General features: G+C 42.1%; 1 protein-coding gene across 14 annotated transcripts in view; it reads left to right on the plus strand.

Moving 5' to 3' along the window:
- Window positions 1-22,935, plus strand: part of ccdc88ab (coiled-coil and HOOK domain protein 88ab) — a 97,115-nt gene that overhangs the window by 48,570 nt on the left and 25,610 nt on the right. For all 14 annotated transcript variants that reach the window (XR_013487941.1, XR_004500862.2, XR_013487943.1 and 11 more), the window contains exons 5-19: window positions 1,364-1,422; window positions 2,877-2,960; window positions 3,138-3,278; window positions 4,898-5,070; window positions 13,379-13,460; window positions 14,006-14,164; window positions 14,464-14,610; window positions 14,737-14,881; window positions 15,471-15,649; window positions 17,719-17,856; window positions 18,918-19,101; window positions 19,219-19,349; window positions 20,462-20,755; window positions 21,098-21,280; window positions 21,815-22,093. Coding sequence is in view for 9 of the 14 variants with exons in the window: in XM_078160991.1 (XP_078017117.1) it covers window positions 1,364-1,422; window positions 2,877-2,960; window positions 3,138-3,278; window positions 4,898-5,070; window positions 13,379-13,460; window positions 14,006-14,164; window positions 14,464-14,610; window positions 14,737-14,881; window positions 15,471-15,649; window positions 17,719-17,856; window positions 18,918-19,101; window positions 19,219-19,349; window positions 20,462-20,755; window positions 21,098-21,280; window positions 21,815-22,093 (2,378 nt within the window). In the remaining 5 variants the exon portion in view is untranslated. The remainder of the gene's footprint in view (window positions 1-1,363; window positions 1,423-2,876; window positions 2,961-3,137; window positions 3,279-4,897; window positions 5,071-13,378; window positions 13,461-14,005; window positions 14,165-14,463; window positions 14,611-14,736; window positions 14,882-15,470; window positions 15,650-17,718; window positions 17,857-18,917; window positions 19,102-19,218; window positions 19,350-20,461; window positions 20,756-21,097; window positions 21,281-21,814; window positions 22,094-22,935) is intronic.

The following is a 22,935-nucleotide window of genomic DNA, read 5'->3' on the forward strand; positions in this document are numbered from 1 at the left end:
TTGAAAAATGCGGAACTTACATTTTAAAAGATGAAGATTTAACCTGCCACATTGAGGTCTTGATTCCTCACTAACACATTGACTTGTGTGTCTCTGTTGAGCCAAGAGAAATGAGAGGAAGGAGATTGATTTGTTGGTCAGGAGGATTCTGAGAAATTGATGGACAGATCCTCTGTTATTGGCGCACTGAGCTCTCCCAAAGGAACAGCTTGGTCGTCTGTTTGCAGCTCACAGACAGACTCCTTTCTCCAGTTATTTTGTTTCTTAGAAGATTCATCTATAATTGCGATGATACTGAGATGCAGCTTTATTATCTACTTATTTGATTTGCATTTAAAATAACGTGGGAAGTCCAACAAAGTGTAAAGTCGTAGATCAGAGTTGTCTTCCTATACGGCTGCCATTTAGCTGTTCCTGCTGTGATGATTGGCTCATTAAACTGAGACCACCCGACACCGAAAACATGCTGCCACTAATCTGGATTTATTATTGTGAGAGCCGGACAGTGTTAGCACTCGCTACCCCCTGGGCCACATAATGGGCTGGCTTATCACACACACACTGCACCAAACAGGGAAAGTACATAGACACAGATACACAACTTGCATATACCATACCACTTGAGCTCAGGCCTGTTGAGCACGCTAACAGCTGTTTGTGGGTTTCAGCAGTTTCTGTCAATATGTCCTGACATGTGGAAGTTCATCCTGCCAGCTCTCTGCACTGTGGAAAACATTGTGGCAGCTAGAGGAGGGGGTTTATTAGTGGGAAACTGTAACAACCTGAGGATTTAGTTAATTGGTACGCCCAAATTAATGCGGGCTAGATGGAGGATTTTTCCAAAGTGGCACCTCAGCTGTGACTGACTAACTCTTGATTTGTTTATTAAAGGAAAATAAATTTGAACATGTGCCAGGGCAGGCAGATGAGTAAGACCCCATCTGCCTCGGAAACAGCTGCCGTAACTATTTTATAGCTCAAATTGAAAAAAATGTTTTCTAATAAAACACTTAATAAGACTTTGTTATAAAGAAAGGCTTCACACGTATAATCATGATAGTCATCACTCTGCATCAGTCACCTGATCTCTCATTTTGTGGGGAAGTGCTCGAGGCATTGGTGTCTACAGCTGTCAGTGAAACAACTTATCAATAGATTAACCTCTGTGTGTTTTTGCTCCTTAAACCATAAAGGCTGATTGAACAGAATGTCAGGCGAGACAAAGCAGAAACTAGACCAAGTTTAATAGTTGTAAATTGTTTGTTGTTTGGTTTTGAGTGTCATTTTGTTGGGCGTCTCATGCAGACATACTTTAAGTGGTTTTGCTGTTGTCACAATACTCTGTATCTTTTTTTTTCTTTAGAGCAAGGTCTGGAGGAGATGAAGAAACTTTTGCTGCTGCTACTCGGCTGCGCTGTCCAAGTAAGAGCACATTTTAGTCCACTGAAACACTTACACACTTCACATGTGTAATTCAGGTTTTGAGGAGCAGAAACCAAGCAAGTTCATAACAGGTGGAAATCAATATATAGGTGCTATAAATGATCCAACCCTGTGATCTTCAGGTCTTCAACTGAGCTACTTGCAGAAATGTTCATTACTTTTATTGCTCGTCTTGTAGCAATTTAATTCCAAAGCCTGACTAATTTTGGAAAAAGTCTGCCTTTACTTCAGCCTCCCCTGATTACAGCTATTTGCTCCCTTTGATAAAACGAATTCAACTCTTTTGAACAGCTAATGCTTTGTAATAAATGGCGTGGCAGACCTTTCCTGTCTTGTGACAAAGCCCCATTCAGCTCTTACTCACTGCATTTCAGACAAGGCCATTGACCTTTCACCAGCTCAATTGTTTTAGCAAAAGGATGCCATAGTTCATTCATTCATGCGAGTAACTCTGACTTCATATTGTGTCGACTTGAAGCTGGCATTCAGCACAGCAGGACTTGGTGCTGAGTAAGAACTGGCACACTGTACACTACCGATGTAAGTTCTTTTTCAGTGTCTTGTTCTTATCTGATCTTCTGCCAGCAAGACAGGAAAATGATCTTTGTCTGATCCAGAAGATAAACTTGCATTTGGAGACTACACAACTACTCCTTCTTGGCATGCATCAGAGCAGCTCCTGCCTTGGGTGTGCAGTGTTGGTCTACTAACCTTCAGTTGACCCCCAACCCACTGAAAGCTTAGTTTATACTAGTGTGAGACACTGTGGTGTGGGCCTCCGTAGATGCTGTGCGAGCTATGAGCATGCACAGAAGCATTTTTGAACGCGTTGTTTGTTGCAATATGCTCCAAAACGCTAGGCAGCAAACAAACAAAATATTCTGTGGATAAACAAGAAGTCAACAGTTGTTATCAGAAGAACGTTACTGGAAATATAGGCTGTTTGGCAACTGTAGCGAACACCGACGTACCGCTGAACATTACATTTGTTTACTGTAATTACAAATCTGTCTTACCTCAAGTTGAAATTATTTTATACTGCTTTGTTTCCCCCGAGTTGCAACTCTTTTCTGTGAGGCCGTTTTTTAGTTCTGCAATCTCTCATGTTCTTTCACACTGCAGCAAAAAGCCTCTTCCCACTTCAGTGGCCATTTTTTTCCAATAATTGAAGACCATTTGACTGTTTCCGTGGTCTCTTGATGAGGAGTCAGTATTGAAAATCATTAGAAATGTCTGCACAGGTGAACCTGCATGGCCAGTCTTCCCCCAAAGGTGTTCCTGTAGAGCTGAAAACCACAGTGAGCGCCCAGTTACAAAAACTTCTGCCATGCAAAACTCGTGCTGGGGACACTACAGCAGGTGTAAACCAAGCAAAACTCTTTAACATGTCTTTCTCATTCTCCATCTCTTTTCCCTTCCACTTCTGTTTATAGTGCGAGAAGAAGGAAGAGTACATTGAGCGTATCCAGACTCTGGACTTTGACACCAAAGCTGCCATCGCATCCCACATCCAAGAGGTATTTCCCTTCTATAGTAAACAAAACTGGAGAGAACTGAGATATATCAGCTCTTAGACCTCTTTTGGGTGGCGAGTAGTTTAAACTTTTGGGAAAAAAAATGTACTAGTAGCATGTAAATAATGCAAAATTTGAAGGCAGTGATGGTTAGTGATGATATAATGTTTGTGATTTTAGGTGACTCATAATCAAGAGAACGTGGTGGACCTGCAGTGGTTGGAAAGTGGGGAGATGCCTCCTGAGGACCTGGACAGCCTCTCCAGAAACCTGGCTTTCCACCTCAAACGCCTGGTGGATGAGAGGGACACACAGCTGGAGGTAATGACATACACACTTTTTGTGTGTGTGGATGTATTGAGCCGTGTTGGAAAATCCCTGAAGCAACAATAGCCGATAAACAAGTACAATTAACAGGGCAGAGCAAGGTACAACTAGGAAAGTATGGTACATCTTGTGTGTTTTTCTTTTCTCTTTCTATGGGTGTGGGGGGAAGGGGAGGTTGTCGTGAGCAGATTGGTGTTTGTGGATGTCTATTACAGTTCTGCGAACAGAACTACTGCTAGTCAGGGTTATGTGGAAACTTTTCCCTTTTTTGTCGTTACCACAAAAGAGCAGCCTCAGGAAGGAAGGGTTGAAACTGTTAACTGTCTCATGGACAGAGGGTGTGTGTGTGTGTGTGTGTGTGTGTGTGTGTGTGTGTGTGTTTCACTTAGAGTATATGCGTCATTAAATGAGTTTCCAACCCATAGGGTGCAGATGCCCACGACTGATAAGGCCGATCTTTGTGTGTGTGTGTGTGTGTGTGTATGTGTGTGTGTGTGTGTGTGTCAGAGGTTCTAATAGCCTCCAGATTATCACTGTGTAGTCCAGCCGCTCTCAATTAAAATCCCATTTCCTGTCACGGGCACTTGATCAAAATCGGCTGTGTGTGGGACTGTGGATGTGCTTTTTGCCCTAATGCCTAGTGTCTAGTTTCGGGTGGTGGGGATGCTTCAGGGGGATCCATGGATCCACTCTCCTCTTTGTTTCTAGTCTATGACAGTTGAGTCGTTGAATCCTTCTTCGTACTCACGCTGTTGCAGAAAATAACAACACTGGAAGAATAGCACAAATTCTCCTGAATACAGATTCAAAATTATAAATATTTTTTGTAGTGTCCTTTCTTCTGAAGACCACACTTTAAGGAGTGTGAACTCCCACAGCCTGACTTCTATTATTGGCCACTCACACATAGCTAGAAGCAGGGTGGCTGGGGGTCCTTAAAAAGTCTTAAAATGTCTTAAATGCACATTTGCTAATAAAAGGCCTTAAAGTATTAAATTGTGTTAAATTCAGATGGGTCTTAAATGTTTTTTAGTCACGTCACCTTGTAATGTGTGGTGTTGGTGCTATAAGAAACATAATTCTAACAGGAGGGAAACAATATTGGACGTGGTCACGTACTTCAACACAGCACTTGTATGTGCGCAATACCCCTATTTTTGCCCCCTCACACACATTAGATCACACAGTGAGTCTGCATCGTTAAACTAGGACCTTGCAAGGTGTCGAAAAATTGAAAAATGCAAGTTTAAGGACAAATAGCTTAAAAGATTAAAAACAATTACTTGTGGTGTTTAAAGCCAGAGTCTGGAAGTGTTTATGAGGCAAACTGCGCTCTATGTCATTTCAAATGTGGTAAAATGGGGATCAGGGCGGTGGAATCGCACATGCAGAGCCGTAAGCGCATTTTTACTGTTCACTTTGAACTGACATCAATGTGTTTACTTAGAGTATATTTTCGCTTTTGGTGTGTGTTTCCATCGCAAGTTAGGTCTTAAATTTCATTTAAGGTGGAATTTAAAAGGTCTTTAAAAGTCTTACATTTAACTTGTTCATACCTGTAGACACCCTGTGAAGTCTCACTTCCTGCCCTCTCTTCCCCTGTTTCCATGCAGACTATAGTGGAGTTAACCCAGGAGAGAGACTGTGTGCAGCTGTCCCCACTGGCTCCCTGTCCCACCCAGTCTCCCGGTGACTCCCCCAGTATGAGGAGGACCGAAAGCCGACAGCACCTCTCTGTGGAGCTGGCCGACGCCAAGGCCAAGATCAGACGGCTTCGACAGGAACTGTAAGTGCAAAAGGTTTATCAGCCCGATAAAAACATACTGAACTTGGGCAAAGGGGACAGAATGCAGAAAAACAGGAACTATACGTCCGTAGTTAGTCACAGACGAGCTCAAGAACCACATACAACAAGGTCATTTGCTGGAATTGGACGGTAACAATTCACCCTAATTTTTTTGCTACTGTAGTTCCCATTTTTACTTCTTTTACTGTCATGTGTTGAACTGGGAACTCAGAGTCCCATATCGTAATTGGCCAAGTCATGATGATGATGTCAGGTCCTCTTGGTTTGGGCTTATACTCCTTTTGATGTCAAAAGGAATCGAGGCATTCGTCATGAGTGTTTGAATACACAGTTCACTGTGTCTATACTCAATGGTTATGGAACTTCCTCAGCATGAATTTGAAGAGATGTGTTTCATGATCTGTCAATGGCTGTATCATTGTCCTTCTTTTGGCATAGTTATTTATTATTTTATGCCTTTAAATAGGTAGCGATAGTGGAAAGGTGACTGGAAACGATGGAGCGAGAGAGGTACAACAAACGTCCCTGGCCCGGACTGAACCAGGGGATGTTCATGGTTGCAGTCTTAACCTTCAAACAATGGGGCGCCCTGTTTTTGGCATAGTTGGACCTGTTGCACTGGATGGTGGCTTTGACTGTTTGGAGACCTGACTAGTTACATCCTTTGAACAAAAAATAATGACAAGGTATTGAAGTTTTAGGTTATGGAAAGGCTTCTTCCTGATGGGTAATCACTATGACCCTGTTTATGCTTGGTTTTAAAATGCGTTTTGCTGATCCAAACACAAGTGGACAGCTGAGACACACCGCCGTTCACACCTGTCTCTATCATGCGCCTCCAAGGTTTCCAGCTGATCACTTGTGTTCAGACTTTGTTGCTGCCTACATCACTTACAATAGAAGGTCAAAGGTCCACACTCTTGCCTGACATGTTAGCGGTTGTGTCAGAGCAGCTGGAGGTAGGGTGTCAGCAGAATCCAACACGTCTCCTTCCATGGGGCACAATGATAGACGGCTATGCAACCCTTTGTCCTAAAATGTGCAGTTGTAGAGCACTAGCACGCTGTCACAAAAACAACCACTACGCACATTGATGACGAATTTTCCTGTCAGGGACATATCAGGACACATTAGCATTTACACTACAAAAGATATGGGGTCATATCCATCCCAGACCACCTCTGCAAGTGTTTTGATTGATCGGATCAGAATTTGTCTTGATGGTTTACACATTTTAAACTGGGGTCTGTGGGTTTATGCTCTCACTGTAGTTGTTATTTGTAGTTTAATGAATGCATTCAGGCCTCAAACCTGATAAAGAACAACAATGACAATGCAGAGAGGAAGAGTCATGGAGACCATTTCCTTATTACATCTCTATTACTCACTTAGGATGAGGCTGTTGTGATGTCATACTGCACCACACACACAAGTAAACCCTGTCTCACAAACCTTGGTGAGGCCTTTTAAATTCTGCCTATGAATAATAGAGCTTCCTTTAAAGTGCTATAATCCCTGGCCAGACAAAGGCTTAATGGTCAACACAGACCAGTTACAAGAAAGGGAGCACGTCCCGACAAGGGGAAGCATTCAGAATGTTGCACAAACATCTGATCTATCAGACTGGCTGGCGTCATGAGGTTGATGTTGATACTGAATGCTTTGACAAAAATGTTTTTGTTGGTAGAAGGTTAAGAGGTGTTGTATACTTCACAGTCTATCCTTCTTTGATGCAGTGTATTCACGATTAAGTCCCCACTGAAGCTAATCCTGGATTAGATTTCAATGATGGTCTGATAATGTGTAGTTCCTCCTTCAAGGTGATCATTTGTGCACTTGAGTGGATCTGATTTCCACACTAGAGGAGCATGCATCACCTTAGGGAGTCATCCCTACACTGATTATAGCTCCTAGAGATGCTATATCATTCTGCCTGTTTTATCCCACAGACAGGGCCGTGTGTGAGGGCAAAATGCAACCAAGAATTATAGTTCTTTAACAGCTGGTTGTAGCTCAGAAAGAAGTACAGGTCACCCTCTGCTGGGTCACATGAAAAGAGTAAAAAGCATTTCTCCTTGAGCCTAAACTCATTCGTTGTGGTTCTCGTGCTGAAACGGGTCGACATTCATCACTGCAGACATGTCCCTTTTACATCTTGACCTACATTATGGCGATTTCTTCAGGAGACCTAAATAGGGCCACAAAACATCACCTGACAAGCCAATGAGATATTTTGTTTGTTGGTTTCCATGGTATTGTTTGCTTGTTGCTGTGAAAGGACAGAGGAGGGACAAAAAGGGCTTCAAGTCAGTCTGCGCTGATGTGGCGTGGTCACATGATCGCAGTTATTTTCTCTGAGGCAGAAGAGGAGTGTGTTTGTTGTGTCTGGGTGCATGCACATGCACAGATATTGTTTCTGCATACAAATGTGTGTGTTTACTGTGTGTGTTTGTGTGTGTGTCTGAAGGAGATCAGGTCAGAGCCGGGGGGTTTATGGTTCCCATAGTGGTCTGTTTGTTAATGTTTCTGTTGCATCTTGGCTGCTCTTGCTCCTGCAGTTCAAGCTCAGACACACACTGAGTTTATGACACACATTTAGAGTCGTATCTAGAGCTGCTTTTTTCAATGAGTCTTTTGTACTGCTTCCATTCATCTGCCTCTAATAGTCATTTAGCTTTAAATATAGATGCATTATACTTGTTCTTCCTTTTCAGCACAGTCAGGCTTATTTCAAAATATTATATATACTCAGTTGATGGTTCAATAGGTATACCTAGCTAAACTAATGCGGTCTAGAACAACAGCATTCCTGCAATAAATGCAACCATCATGAAGTTTGTCATGCTCAGTTTTGTTGAAACTATTTTAGAGAGGTCATAATGGTCATTTTAGGTCTGTCGCAGTAAGAGGGAGCTGAGCCAGAACGCAAAGCTTTCGATTTACTGGTCCATCGACTTCCCAACCCTCACCTATGGTCATGAGCTCTGGGTAGTGACCGAAAGAATGAGCTCGTGGATACAAGCGGACGAAATGAGTTTTCTCTGTGGGGTGTCTGGGTTCAGCCCTAGAGATAGGGTGAGGAGCTCGGAGTAGAGCCGCTGCTCCTTCACGTCGAAAGGGGTCAGTTGAGGTGGTTCGGGCATCTGATCAGGATGCCTCCCAGGCACCTCCTGTTAGAGGTGTTTCGGGCAGGTCTCACTGGTAGGAGGCCCTGGGGCAGACCCAGAACATGCTGGAGGGATTACATATCTCTTTTATCCTGGGAACACCTTGGGGTCCTCCAGGAGGAGCTGGAAAGTGTTGCTGGGGAGAGGGACGTCTGGGGTGCTTTGCTTGGCCTGCTGCCCCTTCGAGCCAGCCCTGAATAAACGGATGAAAATGGATGGATGGATGGATGATCATAGGTGTTTCTATTATTTTGTCCACCCCATTTATATTGATGAGGCTAAATAACAGAAACACCTATGTATTTTGCAACACCAGTTACATTATAACCTTCAAGAAGGTCAAATTTATTGCAGGATTATTGTGTCAGACTGCAGTAGTGTTGCTAGATGTACCTAATAAACTGGTAACAGAGTGGAAATGTACAATTTAGGCTGCAGTTTCAGATGGAAGATGCATTATTTATTTGAGATGTTTGGATCTGAAATATGACAGTATTGTCAAGCATTGTTTTCTTTTGGACGAGTGAACTGTAAGTTGATAAGAAACAAACTGAACTGAGAAACAGAATTGTAGCAACGGCAAATCATCACCCATTTCTGAGTTTGTCTTTAACCAGCCAACACAGCCTGAATGCCAGTAGATCAATAACTGCTACAAATCCTGACTAACTCAGTGAGCTGAAAGGCAGGAATGTTCTGTCACGCTGGAATTGGTTACAGACCAAACTTAATGTGCACATTATGTTCCAGACTGATGGAAAGAATATTAAACCAGCCTGCTGTTTTTTATCCTCATTAAGTCAGCACATGTTGTTGAATACATTTTTTGTTTATTGTAAAATTTAATGTTGAAGATCAGAATGTTAATGAAGTTGATTTTTTTTTATTATTCATTCTGTTTGATTGTTATTATTATTATTTTTTGGTTGTGTGTATAATTTCTTTATTTAATATTTAATAACATGTATAGTAGCTGTTTAACATGCCCAAGTTCCTAGTCACCAAAGCTAAAAACACACTGTTGGCACAGCCCCTAGCACGCACAGAATTCATTGCACTGCAGCTCGTCAACAGCCAACCACACAAAGTTATTACTACTTTTACTGAAAGATCTGTACCCCTTCTGCCTATGCATTAGCTAAAAATCATGTGTGGACAGCCCGTAATTAAACTTGATTTCTCACCTTAAGAGCTGATCTCCAGACCTGTGACTAGCAAGGCAATATGTTTTAGGCCTTTGACTTTATAATGATGGGATTGTGGGTCGTTTAACTCCTGATATTTTCTCAGTGTGTCCAGGAAAGCTAATGTGAGTCTAGCCGCCACCAATATGGGGTTGTGCGTAGAAAATAATAGGGGCGTATTTTTTGATGCGCAGTATTCAGTGCAGCTGTGTTTTCGCCTTAAGTCTGTAAGGTATCCCCATTTTGACTCGTGCTCGAGTTCCTTTCTGTATAGACCTGAGGCACTCATGGGGCAGAGAAAACTTGTACAAGATTTATTTTAGATCACAGAAGTGTCAGGTGAAGTACCTCTAACTTACATCTCTCCCAGTCCACTTCCAATTTTATGTCCTATTCGTGTATACTCCCACATATTACATGTTATTACACACTATAACACTGGTTAACACAGTCAAAAACTTATTGCGAACCTACCACACCTACATAGACTTCACATCATCTTCCAAGCACAACGTTGTACTCGTCTCTTTTTTGCCATGTTCACTAAACAGCCTTATGGCACGATACCTGTTGCATATTATTTATACCTTTATTCTAACACAGAAATAACAGCAAATATAAACATGACCTTTTCATAGTCCACTCCTGTACACTATTCAAAATGTAAAGTCTGTTGAGTAAACTAAAATAATATCAGAACCTATATGGTATGTCATACCAACACAGATGTTTTTACCAAATATAAATATAGATATATATGTGTGCTTAAGTGGCTCTTACATTTCCGGCCACAAATTACAAGGCAGGAAGACTACGTGGTTCTTACAACTCTTACAGCTTCCCTTTCTTTGTTACTTGTTATGCTGTTATAGTCAAGAAACAGTTCAAAATCTCACAGATGAAATGTGGAGACAAAAGTTAGCCATTTCCATGTGATAGTGTATATATATGTAACGGAATTTATTGTGTTAAAAATGCTTCTTGTTGTCTGTTTTTCAGATAGGGCCAAGATGTAGGGTTACAGAAATATTTAGATTAGGATGAGGAATAACCAGTGAGACATGTAGACTGGAATAAAGGTTGCCTTTGTCTCTTTGCTTTTCAAACCGTGCATACAAGTGTTTGTGTCTGTGCCTGCGCAGATGCAGCGCGTGTGAAACCATTAACATAAGCAGCAGAGCCAGCTGCATCCATAATATGAGCCCAAAGCTAATCTGACATGCTAGAGTTGACAGGTGTTTGTGATTTGGGGAAGGGGGGGGGTTGTTGTTGGAGTGGAAGGGGAGGGGCCGCAGGAGGTGGAGGGGGGTGAACTGATAAAACCAAAACAGAGACGGGTGAAGGAACATCCTGCCTGCGTATCCACTCCAACTTCCCAAATACTGTCAGCTGTGGGTGGAAGGAGGGGATAAATGAAAGAGAAGAACAAGAAAAGAAGGATGCCTTTTCCCTTATTGAGATGCACCGCGAGTCTCCAGAGAGCTGTAATCAAATAGGCCATCAGATGTTCAGTGGAGCGGTGTCATGCGTGCACACACACACAGAGCAGCATCTCAGGAATGCGGTGGTTTCCTTCAAAGCGGTGTGACACATTCTCCGTCTCTGGCAGGAGCCTGGAGAATTTGCACACACACACACAAACTCACACAGACAGCAAATGTCAGGCTGCCTTATTTCGCCGTCACTTAAACAAACAGATACAGCAGAGTGTTAGATAGCAGATAGCCAGACCCTACTATTAAGGCTGAAAGGATGACATATTTAATTCTGTGTTTTGCGCCACTTGCACACTCAGATCTAAAACTTTCTTCTCTCCTTTTCCAATCTTATCTGTGGTGGAAGTTTCTCTAGAATATAGGGGGATGAGGGGTTTGAGCCTCAGGGACAGATTTGCATATGTTTACCCCTGAAGTGGTCACAGGGTACTATGTTTTCTTCAGTTGTTTTTAACCACTGTCTTTCCCCTCTCTGTTTGTCATTGTGTGTTGTGTTGAGTGAGATGTCCAGAAGAAATAGGCTGTTTATTAGTAGCAGAATTCAAGGCAGGACACAGGAAAGACATTGTGTCCTGACCGTAGAAACTCAAACATACCAGACACAATTGACTATTTTTACTTAAGTAAACTGGGTTAGTGGGTTTAGTGATATCTTCAAATGAACATGTGAATTGCTTATTCTTCTAACTTGCCAACAAAGACCATTTATGCTTAATGCTAACAGTAGTTTCTGAATTGAGAAGGCTATACACTAAATCTTATCAAAATTAAAATGAAAGTAGTGCCTGAAAGTGATCTCTCATATCTTGGAAAATACAGACCTCCAAATAGTAACATAGGATTTCTTTTAATATTTTTACTTAACCCTTCAGTTCACCTCAAGTCTGACTATGTAAGTCAGTTAATTATGATGCTACAGCTTTAAAGGTCCAGTGTGTAGGATTTAGGAGGACATATTGGCAGAAATTGAATTATAATAATTAGGTTTTCTTTAGTGTACAATCCCCTAAAAATAAGAATTGTTTATTTTTTGTTACCTTAGGGTGCTTTCACACCTGCCCTGTTTGGTTCGGTTCAATTGAACTCAAGTTCGTTTGCCCCCTAAGTGCGGTTCGTTCGGGCAGGTGTGAACACAGCAATCACACTCAGGTGTGCACCAAAACAACCGGACTGAGACCTTCTTAAAGAGGTGGTCTCAGTCTGGTTACAAATGAACTCTGGTGCGGTTCGTTTGTGGTGAGAACGTGTTCTGACCTGGATCTGAACCAACTGCAGTCACATGACACATTGTTTGGGTTAAACATGAGCATGTTACAGTCCTGGAGGATTATTAATGTGCACCTCCTCCTGTACTGCCTTAATATGCACATTCAACACATTCAATGCATCAAAACATTGTTTTCTAGTTGGAGCTGCGCCTCGTTTTCAAACTGTATGGTTTGACTAAAATGAACAATGACAGCAATATAGTCCACGATGAGCAGCGCTAAAATCAACCTGCGTAGTTGTCCCTCCGTTGTGACATTAGAAAGTGTCACATTTATCTTGCAAGTGTACTCTTCTTCAACGTTTGCTTTACTTCCTGGATTTTTCCCACATGGAAATTCTGACCAATCAAGAGCAGCTTTCTCACATAAGGCGTTTGATCTGGTCCGCTTGTAAATGCTGCCGTGAGAACACGAACCAACTCTAGGCAATTATGCAACTTTGCAACAAAATTAGTCCCTGATTCAGACCAAAGCAAGACAACTCTAGGTCTGAAAGCACACTTAGAATGAGCTGTTTATATCTACATAGAGAGCAGGTCCTTGGAGTATGCCATGTTGTACCACCATGTTTCTACAGCAGCCCAGAATGGACAAACCAAACACTGGCTGTAGAAAAGGTGGTTAGTTTTTTCAGGTTTTTGCGTCAGCCACTTTGGTTAGCAGCCACTAATTCCCCCTAAATCCCTCTAAATCTTACACACTGCACCTGTAAACTCTTGCATGATTTATTGCAATGATTATTATGCAAGATATTACAAAATATTATCAAATGCCAACCCACTGAAACTAAAATACTTAAAGTTGAGATGATGAAGCTATTCTGGCAGATTATGTAAAATGTGACTGTTCTGTGCAACTATGTCAATAGGTCGCTGCCATTAAATGATTTAGCTGCAAGCTTTGAAACGGAAACAGCCCTCAAGGAATGTCCTTGTTAAAACTCTGAATTGGTACACACACATGCATGCACGCTTAAAAAAAACTGGCACATGATTTTCAATGTACAGCTTAATTTTAGTCACAGAGCAGAAAAACAAAACACATTTTTCTTGCTTTGTTTGATACAGAAAAATCTGTTTCTGTACCTTGTGTCAGTCTTTCTGTTCTTTCTCTCTCAAGGTTACATCCTCTGACCTTTTTCTATTTTAAAATCAGTTCTCTCTGTATTTCAGGGAGGAGAAGAGTGAGCAGCTTTTGGACACCAGGCAGGAGCTTGAGAACATGGAAGTGGAGCTCAAGAAGCTGCAGCAGGAGGTGCCATCCTCGCACACCTACACAACACATATGTGACACAACATATGACTTCATCCCGCCTTCACCTGCTGCTCTCTCATCTCTCTAAGTACTTTGTGTCTGCAGAGCTGCCAGGCTTTAATCAGCTAGCTAGTGACTTAGCTCATTAGGGGCTATTAGAGCTATCTTTGGTCGAGCAGCAGCCTCACATGGCATGTGATTTGGAGTGGGCGGCAGCTGACTGCCTAGCTAACAAACTGGATGCTGTAAACAAGGTGGATGAGTTCAGGGCATGGAGCGAGGGTGCGTGTGTGTGTGTTTGTGTGTGTGCAGATGCGTGCTTGTGATAATTGACAGTTTGGAGAGTTCTGTTCTTTATCTGTTTATGTAACAGGCACGACTGTTAGTTGTTTATAGATAATCTACCAGTCAAACAAGATTACAGTGCACTGACATGCAACAACATCTGTAGCTTTTAATTTGTGACCTTTGTTCATGTTACTCCTCATAAACAGATATGCATGTCAACATACTCATGCTTTGTATTTGGCTGCTTACCCCTGCAGAGCTTCCAGTTGCTGTCGGACGCACGGTCAGCTCGGGCCTATCGGGACGAGCTGGACGCGCTCAGAGAGAAAGCAATCCGGGTCGACAAACTGGAGAGCGAGCTGTGCCGATACAAGGAGAGACTTCACGACATTGAGTTTTACAAGGCCAGAGTTGAGGTACACAGCTGCAAATACAGAGCCTTACTTCAAACCATGAAGACAGTTTTTGTTTAAGGACACACCTAGAATACTTAAGCATCATATAGTTCCCATTAACGGAATTCTTTTCACAAAGTCTTTCCACAAAAGTAAAACTTATTTCCAACACTTATCATACTGCTATTAGTAATGATACTGATATTGAAATCAATCATACCAGTTTTCTAGAAAGGACATCTCCAAAACATTTTTTACTAGCTGCACTCAATGCTTTATTGTTTAACTTGTATTCTCTGCCCATGTGACTGTTTCTGTAGGAGCTGAAGGAGGACAACCAGGTCCTGTTGGAGACTAAGAGCATGTTGGAGGAGCAGCTGGATGCTAGCCGGACACGCTCTGACAAACTGCACCTCCTGGAGAAAGAGAGTCTGCAGCTCAAATCCAAGATCCATGACCTGGAGATGGTAAGACAATTGGTTAAAGATCAGTGTGATGAGTGTTTGTGCCAGAGAACTATTAGGGTCAGTAGTAGGCAGAGTAAAAGGCACAGGGGTAGTTGTTCATCTCAACACAATGTTTTATCTCTCCAGGAGCGGGACATGGACCGTAAACGTATGGAGGAGCTGTTGGAGGAGAACCTTGTGCTTGAGATGGCCCAGAAACAAAGCATGGACGAGTCTCTTCACCTGGGCTGGGAGCTGGAGCAACTATCCAAGACACCAGAACTGACTGAAGGTAAGAAGAAGATGGAGCCAAGGATCTTTTTAAAACCTGAGCACATGAATTTCTATGTTTACTGAAAATTAAAAAAACAGAACAAAGGAGTTTTAAGGAAAACAAAGAGCTGGGCTGTGATATCATGCAGTTGACAGTCACCTGAGTTGACCAGGTTGAAGGCTTCAGACAGCCAACAGATCAGGCTTTGCTTATTGGCTTTAGGCCCTGGCATCATCCCCCACAGTCCTTCTGCATTTGCCAGCCTCCACTGGGTTTTCTTTCCACTTGGTTAAGACCTGTAATTAATATTCAGTGGCTCTTGGAGGATAATCTGTGCGTTTGGATTATAAAAGCTGTTAAGAGGTTTAACTAGCCAGGGATCTGGATAAAGACTTTGTGTTGTGTGTTTGTTAAAAAGGCACTTTAAAGACCTTTGTTAGTGAGACCCTCGGGCCTCGTGTTTATTTATTTTTCAGTGGACTTATTTCTCTGTGTTTTTTTACGTCAAACACAAAAAAAATCTGAGCAGGACTTTGATTTATTTGTTGGTATTTGTTAAATCAGTGATGTATAAATAATCCACATTTTCTTGCTGTCATTGCCTCAGCCCCTCAGAAGTCTCTGGGCGAGGAGGTGAATGAGCTGACCTCGAGCCGCCTGTTGAAGCTGGAGAAAGACAACCAGACCCTGCTGAAGACTGTGGAGGAGCTCAGAGGAGCAGGCGGTCCGGACGCAGTGACAAAACTGTCCAAAGTCAACCAGGAGAACCAGAAACTGAAAGAGAAGGTAAGCAATGAACTTGGTTTTTGACAGTTGCAAGTAATTTTCTATTTTTTTTTTTTTGTTCTAGAGAAACATATGATGTATTTTTGGTGACTCAGTGGCAAAATTACACAGAAACACGCCTCTAACATTTCCTCTGTAACATGTCTTAAATGCTTTTAAGCCATTAAATATTTGAATGGTTTATTTTTTTACATCATAGATGTCAGTACTTCAAAGTGGAAAAGATTATTTCTGATCCTATCCTTCGAGGGGTACCCCAGGGCTCTGTTCTTGGTCCAGTGCTCAAGTTTCCATCAATGATTTCCCATGTGCTTTTTTAGAACATTCTGCCCATACTAATTGCAGATGATACAAATGTCACATTTAATGCTCATGTTAACAATTTCCATATAATAATCAAAAATAAAATTTAATTGGTAAGGCCTTTGCACACCATGTACCAAGTTACGCAAAGAAACATTGCACACTGAGTCTGATGTTTTTTGTTTTTTTTTATTAACCCAATCACCACCCCTTCTTAATGGGGACATTTTTCTCCTTTCTTTTCTTTATTATTGACCTTTCTTTCTTATTATTAACAGTAATTATTCATCATTTTCTTTTTTGTTTTTTTGTTTTTTTTTTCACTTTTTTGCATTTAGACAGCATCACCCCATCACAAAAAAACAGACACAAACAAACAAATAAAAACAGCAGACAAAAACTTAACAATATACCTCACAGAACACAGGGACAAATAGTCATACAATAGAAATTTCATATTACAAACTAGCCCAACCACAATAAGTTGACAAAAAGGCATTCTTGAAGAGATAAGAATAGAGACCAGTCAGTGTTTTAAGTGAGGCCACATATCTTTTCTCACCACCCCTTGGCTTCATTTAACTTTCCCATCTATCTATTATTAATTGCAAAAATTCACAATATAAGCCAAAATGTAAAGACACATTTGCTCCCTTGCTTCTCTCTACTAGAGTTACCTACACAGGCTGCCGCCACCCTCTCCCAGTGTCTTGCATTTGGCACCGCAGCTGCCTAAAGGGGCTGAGCTGTTCTCCCTCTCTGTCCCCCGCTCTGTCTCTGTTTGTGTGTGGTCCTCGTCCTCTATTACATCCTTCTCCTCGTCATTATCATCCACCTGAATATTGCTGTCTGACCTGCTGAAAATAGGCTATCTGAGTTGAAATGATACTGTGTTCCTCTCTCTTGTTGTGGATGTGTGTCCGGCACGTTATGCCACATTTTTTCTTGGTCAAATAACTCAAGGCTTTTGACGGATGCATAAAATGCAGAAAATCAAACCTATTTCAAAAACTTGGGTGAGGGACAACATTTCTGGAGTTGTGTGTAATTAACACAATTTTTAAACATGCAAAAATTTCAGACCTGGTGTGGTGTAAAACTAAGAGGGTTAACCCTCTTAGTTTTATAGTTTCTTTTGATATATTTTTTAATGTCCCTCGGTTGCACTTTAATTTTCTGCCCCTCATCAGCCTCACCACCAGGATTAGCATATTGGACCAGCACTCCTCCTTAATATATCACCCCAGCACTTGGCTTTAGACCTTTTCACACAGAGACAGTGAGAAATAAAAAAGGGGAAGAAGGAGAGAGTATAGAGGGGGGTGGATAGGAGCATGAAAGCAAAGCTGTAAATCCAGGCAGCCCTGCATTGCCTTTTCTTTCCCAGTCTTTGACACCCGAGCGCCCCTCACTAAGAGAAGTCTCTCAGCTATTTTCAGAAACATAAGCCTCTCTCTGTGCCTTCTGAATAAAAAAGCATGAAATTGTGTTTTTCTCTCACAAAGGGAAAACCCAGAGTGAGAAATTTATGTCTGAGTGACTGGAGCCAAAACACATTAAAATGAAAATGCAACTCCTGGTAGACCTGAACAACAGAAACTGTCTCATTTAATGTGCATCTGATGGTAACTTGTGTTTGTCTGCAGAGTTTTGACAGAATGAGGTGATGTATTCTGTGCTTGTATCTTGGATTCTTGCACCAGGGCATTAAAGTCCAATCAAGACAGTGCATCTTGTTAAAATGTTACTGAAATTGTTGTTTACAGTTGGAGCATCTGGGGAGTGAGCTGACGGCAGACAGAGAGTCTCTCCGCAGCGCTGAATCACTCAGTACTGACCTGATGAAGGAGAAGGCTTTGCTGGAGAAGACTCTGGAAACACTCAGAGAAAACTCCGAGAGACAGGTACAAACAAACACACATGCAAGCACAGTGATCTGATTTGGGAAGTTTATTACAAAACCAGATGGTCATCATTTTGAAGAACCTTCACCTCTTTTGATGTAGAAATTGTAGAAATTTCGAGCGCCATTAATCTGTTTAAGATACTGACTTTTCTGTGAATGACTTTAATCACATCAAGCATTCATGTGCTTTGAAATATAGTTACGTTGCAGCCTGTACACAGCATATGGTCGGAAACACAAACACATTCAGACAAACACGGCTCTGAGACTGTGCGTCATACACGCTGCTCTCTCCACAAAACTGTCATTGATTCTCGTTCCAGGAAGCTCCAAGAAAATGACTTAACTGTGTAATTAACTCAGGTCTATACAGAGTTTTCTTGAGAGCAATCTTTGTGCAATTGATTTGCATTTGGCTCAAAAAACTATTAAGTGGAACTACCACTCTGTTTTATTGACTGCACAGATTCCTGGCACACTGTGGCCCAGTTGCAGTCGCTGGCTGTGTGTTCGCAGCGACTTTATAGCTGCTAGACCCAAATCTGACACCTTTGATTAGTTTAACCATCTGATTTGTAAAATCTGGCTTTGATGAGGCAGAGAAAACACAACATGCTGCACTGACAGATTAATGTGGGCAATTTTATCCAGTTGGTTGTAAACATAATGAGATGTAACTAATGCAGCTGCTTAAAAACACAAGATATTCAAATGAACTGTAGTTTTGTTTAATCCTCATAAGCTGTTTCTACATTTTAATTCTGCTCCTTGAGTTGTGTGTGTTTAGTTTTTCCATCTAATTTAAACTAAATTATAATTTGCAGCAGAACCTTGGGGCTCCCTCTCCAAATTTTATTTTTTTCTCCAAGCATCAGCTCATATAACCAGTCTCATTACAGAAAACCTTTCAAAACATAATCACAAAACACCTTATGAAACGAACAAACGTCTTTCATCACCACCAATGATCCACAAATCTAATGAAACTAATGAGTAAATCAGTTATGTTCAACATGACCCTTGGAGGTTATTAACAACACGCTGATGTCTGTTGTCCAGCTGAAGGGTCTGGAGCAGGAGAACAAGCACCTGAGCCAGACGGTGTCGTCTCTGCGTCAGCGCTGCCAGGTTGGTGCTGAGGCCCGGGTCAAGGACGTGGAGAAAGAGAATCGTGTCCTCCACGAGTCCATCTGCGAGACAACGGGCAAACTCAACAAGATGGAGTTTGAAAGGAAACAGCTACGTGAGTTTTTTTGTTTCTTTGGAATCAGTATAGTGACAGCTTCCTTTTTTATACATCAAGTTCCCTGTTTTGGCATTTTGAATTCACAGCATCAACACTCTGTTCTTTTTTATGCAGGTAAGGAGCTTGAAGTGCTGAAGGAAAAAGGCGAGAGAGCAGAAGATCTGGAGATTCAGATACAGAAGCTGGAGAGGGACAATGAGAGCCTGCAGAAGAAAGTTGCCAGTCTTGGAATCACCTGTGAAAAGGTGTGGTTCATTTTGTTTCCTGCCTGGTTTGTTCTTTAAGATGTCAGTGGGTATGCTCTATTCCAGCTTAACCTTCAACAACGAGTGCCGGGAAAGCTGGTTAAAGGGAGTGTAATCTGTCAGCCAGCGGCCGCAACCACCTTAACCCATCTGCCATAGCAAATAACATTCTCAGCCTACTGGGCAAAAGCCGTGATAGCATTCCTAGTTGACGATTAATTGCCTGCATGTACAGTAATGATCACAGTATGATTTTACGTAACCTAAATTACATCCATCAGTTCTCAGCTTTATTAATCTGCCCTGACTTGTTTGTGTTTGTATGGGCTGAATGGTTGTGGTGACATGAACACCGCTCTTATTGCTAAAATTTGGAGGTTGATTTGGCGTATCTGTCCACTACGATAACTGTGAAATGGTGTCAAGAGGCGTACGCTGGGGTGGTAATGGTGCTGACCCACTGTGTCCATACGCTCCATTAGTCAGTCAGTGTTTGTAACATGGTTCAACTTCACTACCGTCTGTTCCATGTTAGCAGATCAGATGTGGAGAGTTAGTCATCTCCAAATCATGTAAATAAATGGAGCAGTAACATGGAAAATAAACAGTAACATGAGAAATGTATGTTTGTATTTGGCTTTTGTGCATCTTCGTTAACCTCTGTTAACAGTTAACTTGAAGTTGGACAGCTTCCCTGAGAATTGGCAGGAATAACCGGCCTCTGTAGCGAAGATTTTCACTTTTTTAAGTATGTTAATATCCCTGTCAGCCTCAGGGGGAAAGATCTTATCTATCTGTAAGACCTTACGCATTTGTGTTTATAATTCATGATAGGCTATCATCTCCCCAAGATCAATGAAATCTTTACAAGTTGGGTTTCTGTTTTTGGCATGTGGTCTTTTGTCTCTGTCTCATTCACTATTTGTGTTACTCTTGTACTGCATTGATAAAATTTGGAATTGGATATGCAAAGTGAATCATTAAAGTATTTCCTTATAATAAATTAAACCTGTGCCAAGAGCATAGAATTAAATAGAGTGTTTTTAGCTTCAGGACAAGCTTGGTGTTATCAGACAGAAACACTTTATTCCTCATCATTTACGTGTGTGTAGGTGTCGTCTTTGGAGAAGGAGAACACTGAGCTGGAGGCCGAGGGCCGTCGTCTGAAGAAAAAGCTGGACACGCTGAAGAACATGGCCTTCCAGCTGGAGGCTCTGGAAAAGGAGAACTCCCAGCTGGAGCAGGAGAACCTGGAGCTGCGGCGCTCGGCGGAGAGTCTCCGGTCAGCGGGGGCTAAGGCTGCTCAGCTAGAAGCCGAGAACAGGGAGCTGGAGAGCGAGAGGAGCCAGATGAAGCGCAGCCTAGAGCTGCTCAAAGCCTCGTCCAAGAAGACGGAGAGATTAGAGGTGAGACTTCAATACTGCCAGTCGTATGATGGATACTTCTTCGACTGGAGAGCAATGAGACATGTGTGGCAGGAAGCTTTCCTCTGAGAAATAAAAAATAGATTACTGCTAGTTATAGTGTTTAATCTTATATGTTTGAGTTACCTGGTCGTTAACAGAGATGGTGTACAACAGCTGTAGAGTTAAAATCACCTGACACATGACACATTTTTGTGATTTATTGTCACCGATTCATATTTTCACAGGTAAGTTACAGGGGATCTGGCATATAGTGGCATCAGGGAGCAGTGCAACTAGTTCATGGATGCTTTTAATATCCTAATCTGGCTTTTGCTCTCCCAGGTGAGCTACCAGGGCCTAGATACAGAGAACCAGCGTCTGCAGAAGGCCTTAGAGAACAGCATCAAGAAGATCCAGCAGTTGGAGGCAGAGCTGCAAGAGGTGGAGACCGAGAATCAAACCCTCCAACGTAACCTGGAGGAGCTGAAGATCTCCAGTAAACGCCTGGAGCAGCTGGAGCAGGAGGTAGGCAAAAGTGCATTCATTCAGCAGCAGTAATCACGTGCTGAAATTTGTGAAATGGCAGCCTGTGAAAATACAAACAGATAGAGACATTTCGAACTGCACTCTTCTCTGGAGCACAACAGGTACTGTGTCAAGTGGCATAGCTGTAGGTGTTTTACTGACACAGCTTCGGTGATTTTTTTTGGGATGGACTGATTCTGCGTGGCAGAATGAGGTCAATCAGATTGGCCCAAAATTGCAGTTGAGGCAGACTGAAAGTAGTGTTTATGACACAGCAGTCTAAAGAATCGTGTATGTAAAATTAAAGATGTTAAAATGTGTTACTTGGCTGCAGCTCTTTTAGTTCATTCTGATAAAATGACAGCAGTTTCCCAGCAGAGTTGGATCATCCCAGATTATTTGTCAAAATTGATTTCTGGCCCTTGAAATTAATCTGTGTCCACTTGTAGCCTAATGTGTATTTACAAGGCGTTTAGAGGAAAAGTAAATCACATCAAATAATGTTTCATCCATCTGCTCTGCATCATCCTCCAGAACAAGACTCTGGAGCAGGAAAGCTCCCAGCTAGAGAAAGACAAGAAGCTTCTGGAGAAGGAGAACAAGCGGCTGAGGCAGCAGGCTGAGATCCGAGACTCCAAGCTGGATGACAACAACCAGCGAATCACCTCCTTGGAGAAGGAGAATCGGACCATGGGCAAGGAGATGATCTTCTTCAGGGACTCCTGCACGAGAGTCAAAGACCTGGAGAGGGAGAACAAGGAGCTGGTCAAACTGAGCAGCATCGATAAGAAGACACTCATCGCACTCAGAGAGGTAAGAGTAGTTTGATCCCAATCGGCCTGATGGTGGCTGAAAATTGATTTACCACCTTGTGGGACTGAGATGCACAATCCTACGATAAATGAACAAGATCAGTCAAAAATCATGGCTACCATCTATCAAACGGTCTTCGTAAAGAGCGGGGCTTAGAAGGAAATAGGCCATGACTCACATTTTCTTTGAGCAATCCTGATTAAACTCATAGGACTCATCCAATACCAATATCGGAACATACAAAACCGTACTAATGAACCTTCATTAATATAGGCCTATATTTTATCTACAAGTGCACGTCACACACTGAGCGAGCCGCCTGTTAATGACGCTGTGGGCTAATGGGCATGTAGCTACTTCCATGTTTCAGATGATACGTCATGTTTGTAGTCGACCAATGAAGATGAGTTTACATATCACCTTGGGTTCGTCCTTCACCTTCTCAAAATGATCCCACACTTTGGATTTCCTGCCCGACATGTTATTAACTAGCCTCTGGAATAACCGCAGGTACCAGCCCTGGAAATTAACCTGACTCCTGTCTGACTGCTGAGCGTAGACACTTCCTGTGTCTGTCCTTTCAAATTAAAGTCACACATGGTCCAGTCATGTAGGTTTTGATTTATTTTGACAAGGCACAGCTCCTAATAGAGTTTCACATTCTCTTCACGTTTTCTGGTCGACTAACGTTTGGTCAACTATTACGGGGCAGCCCCAATGCTACATTCATTGTAGCGGTGGGACTAGTGTGTGATTGTCTCGCCTCTTCTTTAGACAGAATTAAACGAGCTGAAGTTGCTTTGCTCAGTTTTGTGGAGTCCGAAACATGGTCACTGCCAATT

This window comes from Epinephelus lanceolatus, chromosome 17, assembly GCF_041903045.1.
Source record: "Epinephelus lanceolatus isolate andai-2023 chromosome 17, ASM4190304v1, whole genome shotgun sequence".
Classification (NCBI taxonomy): Eukaryota; Metazoa; Chordata; class Actinopteri; order Perciformes; family Serranidae; genus Epinephelus; species Epinephelus lanceolatus.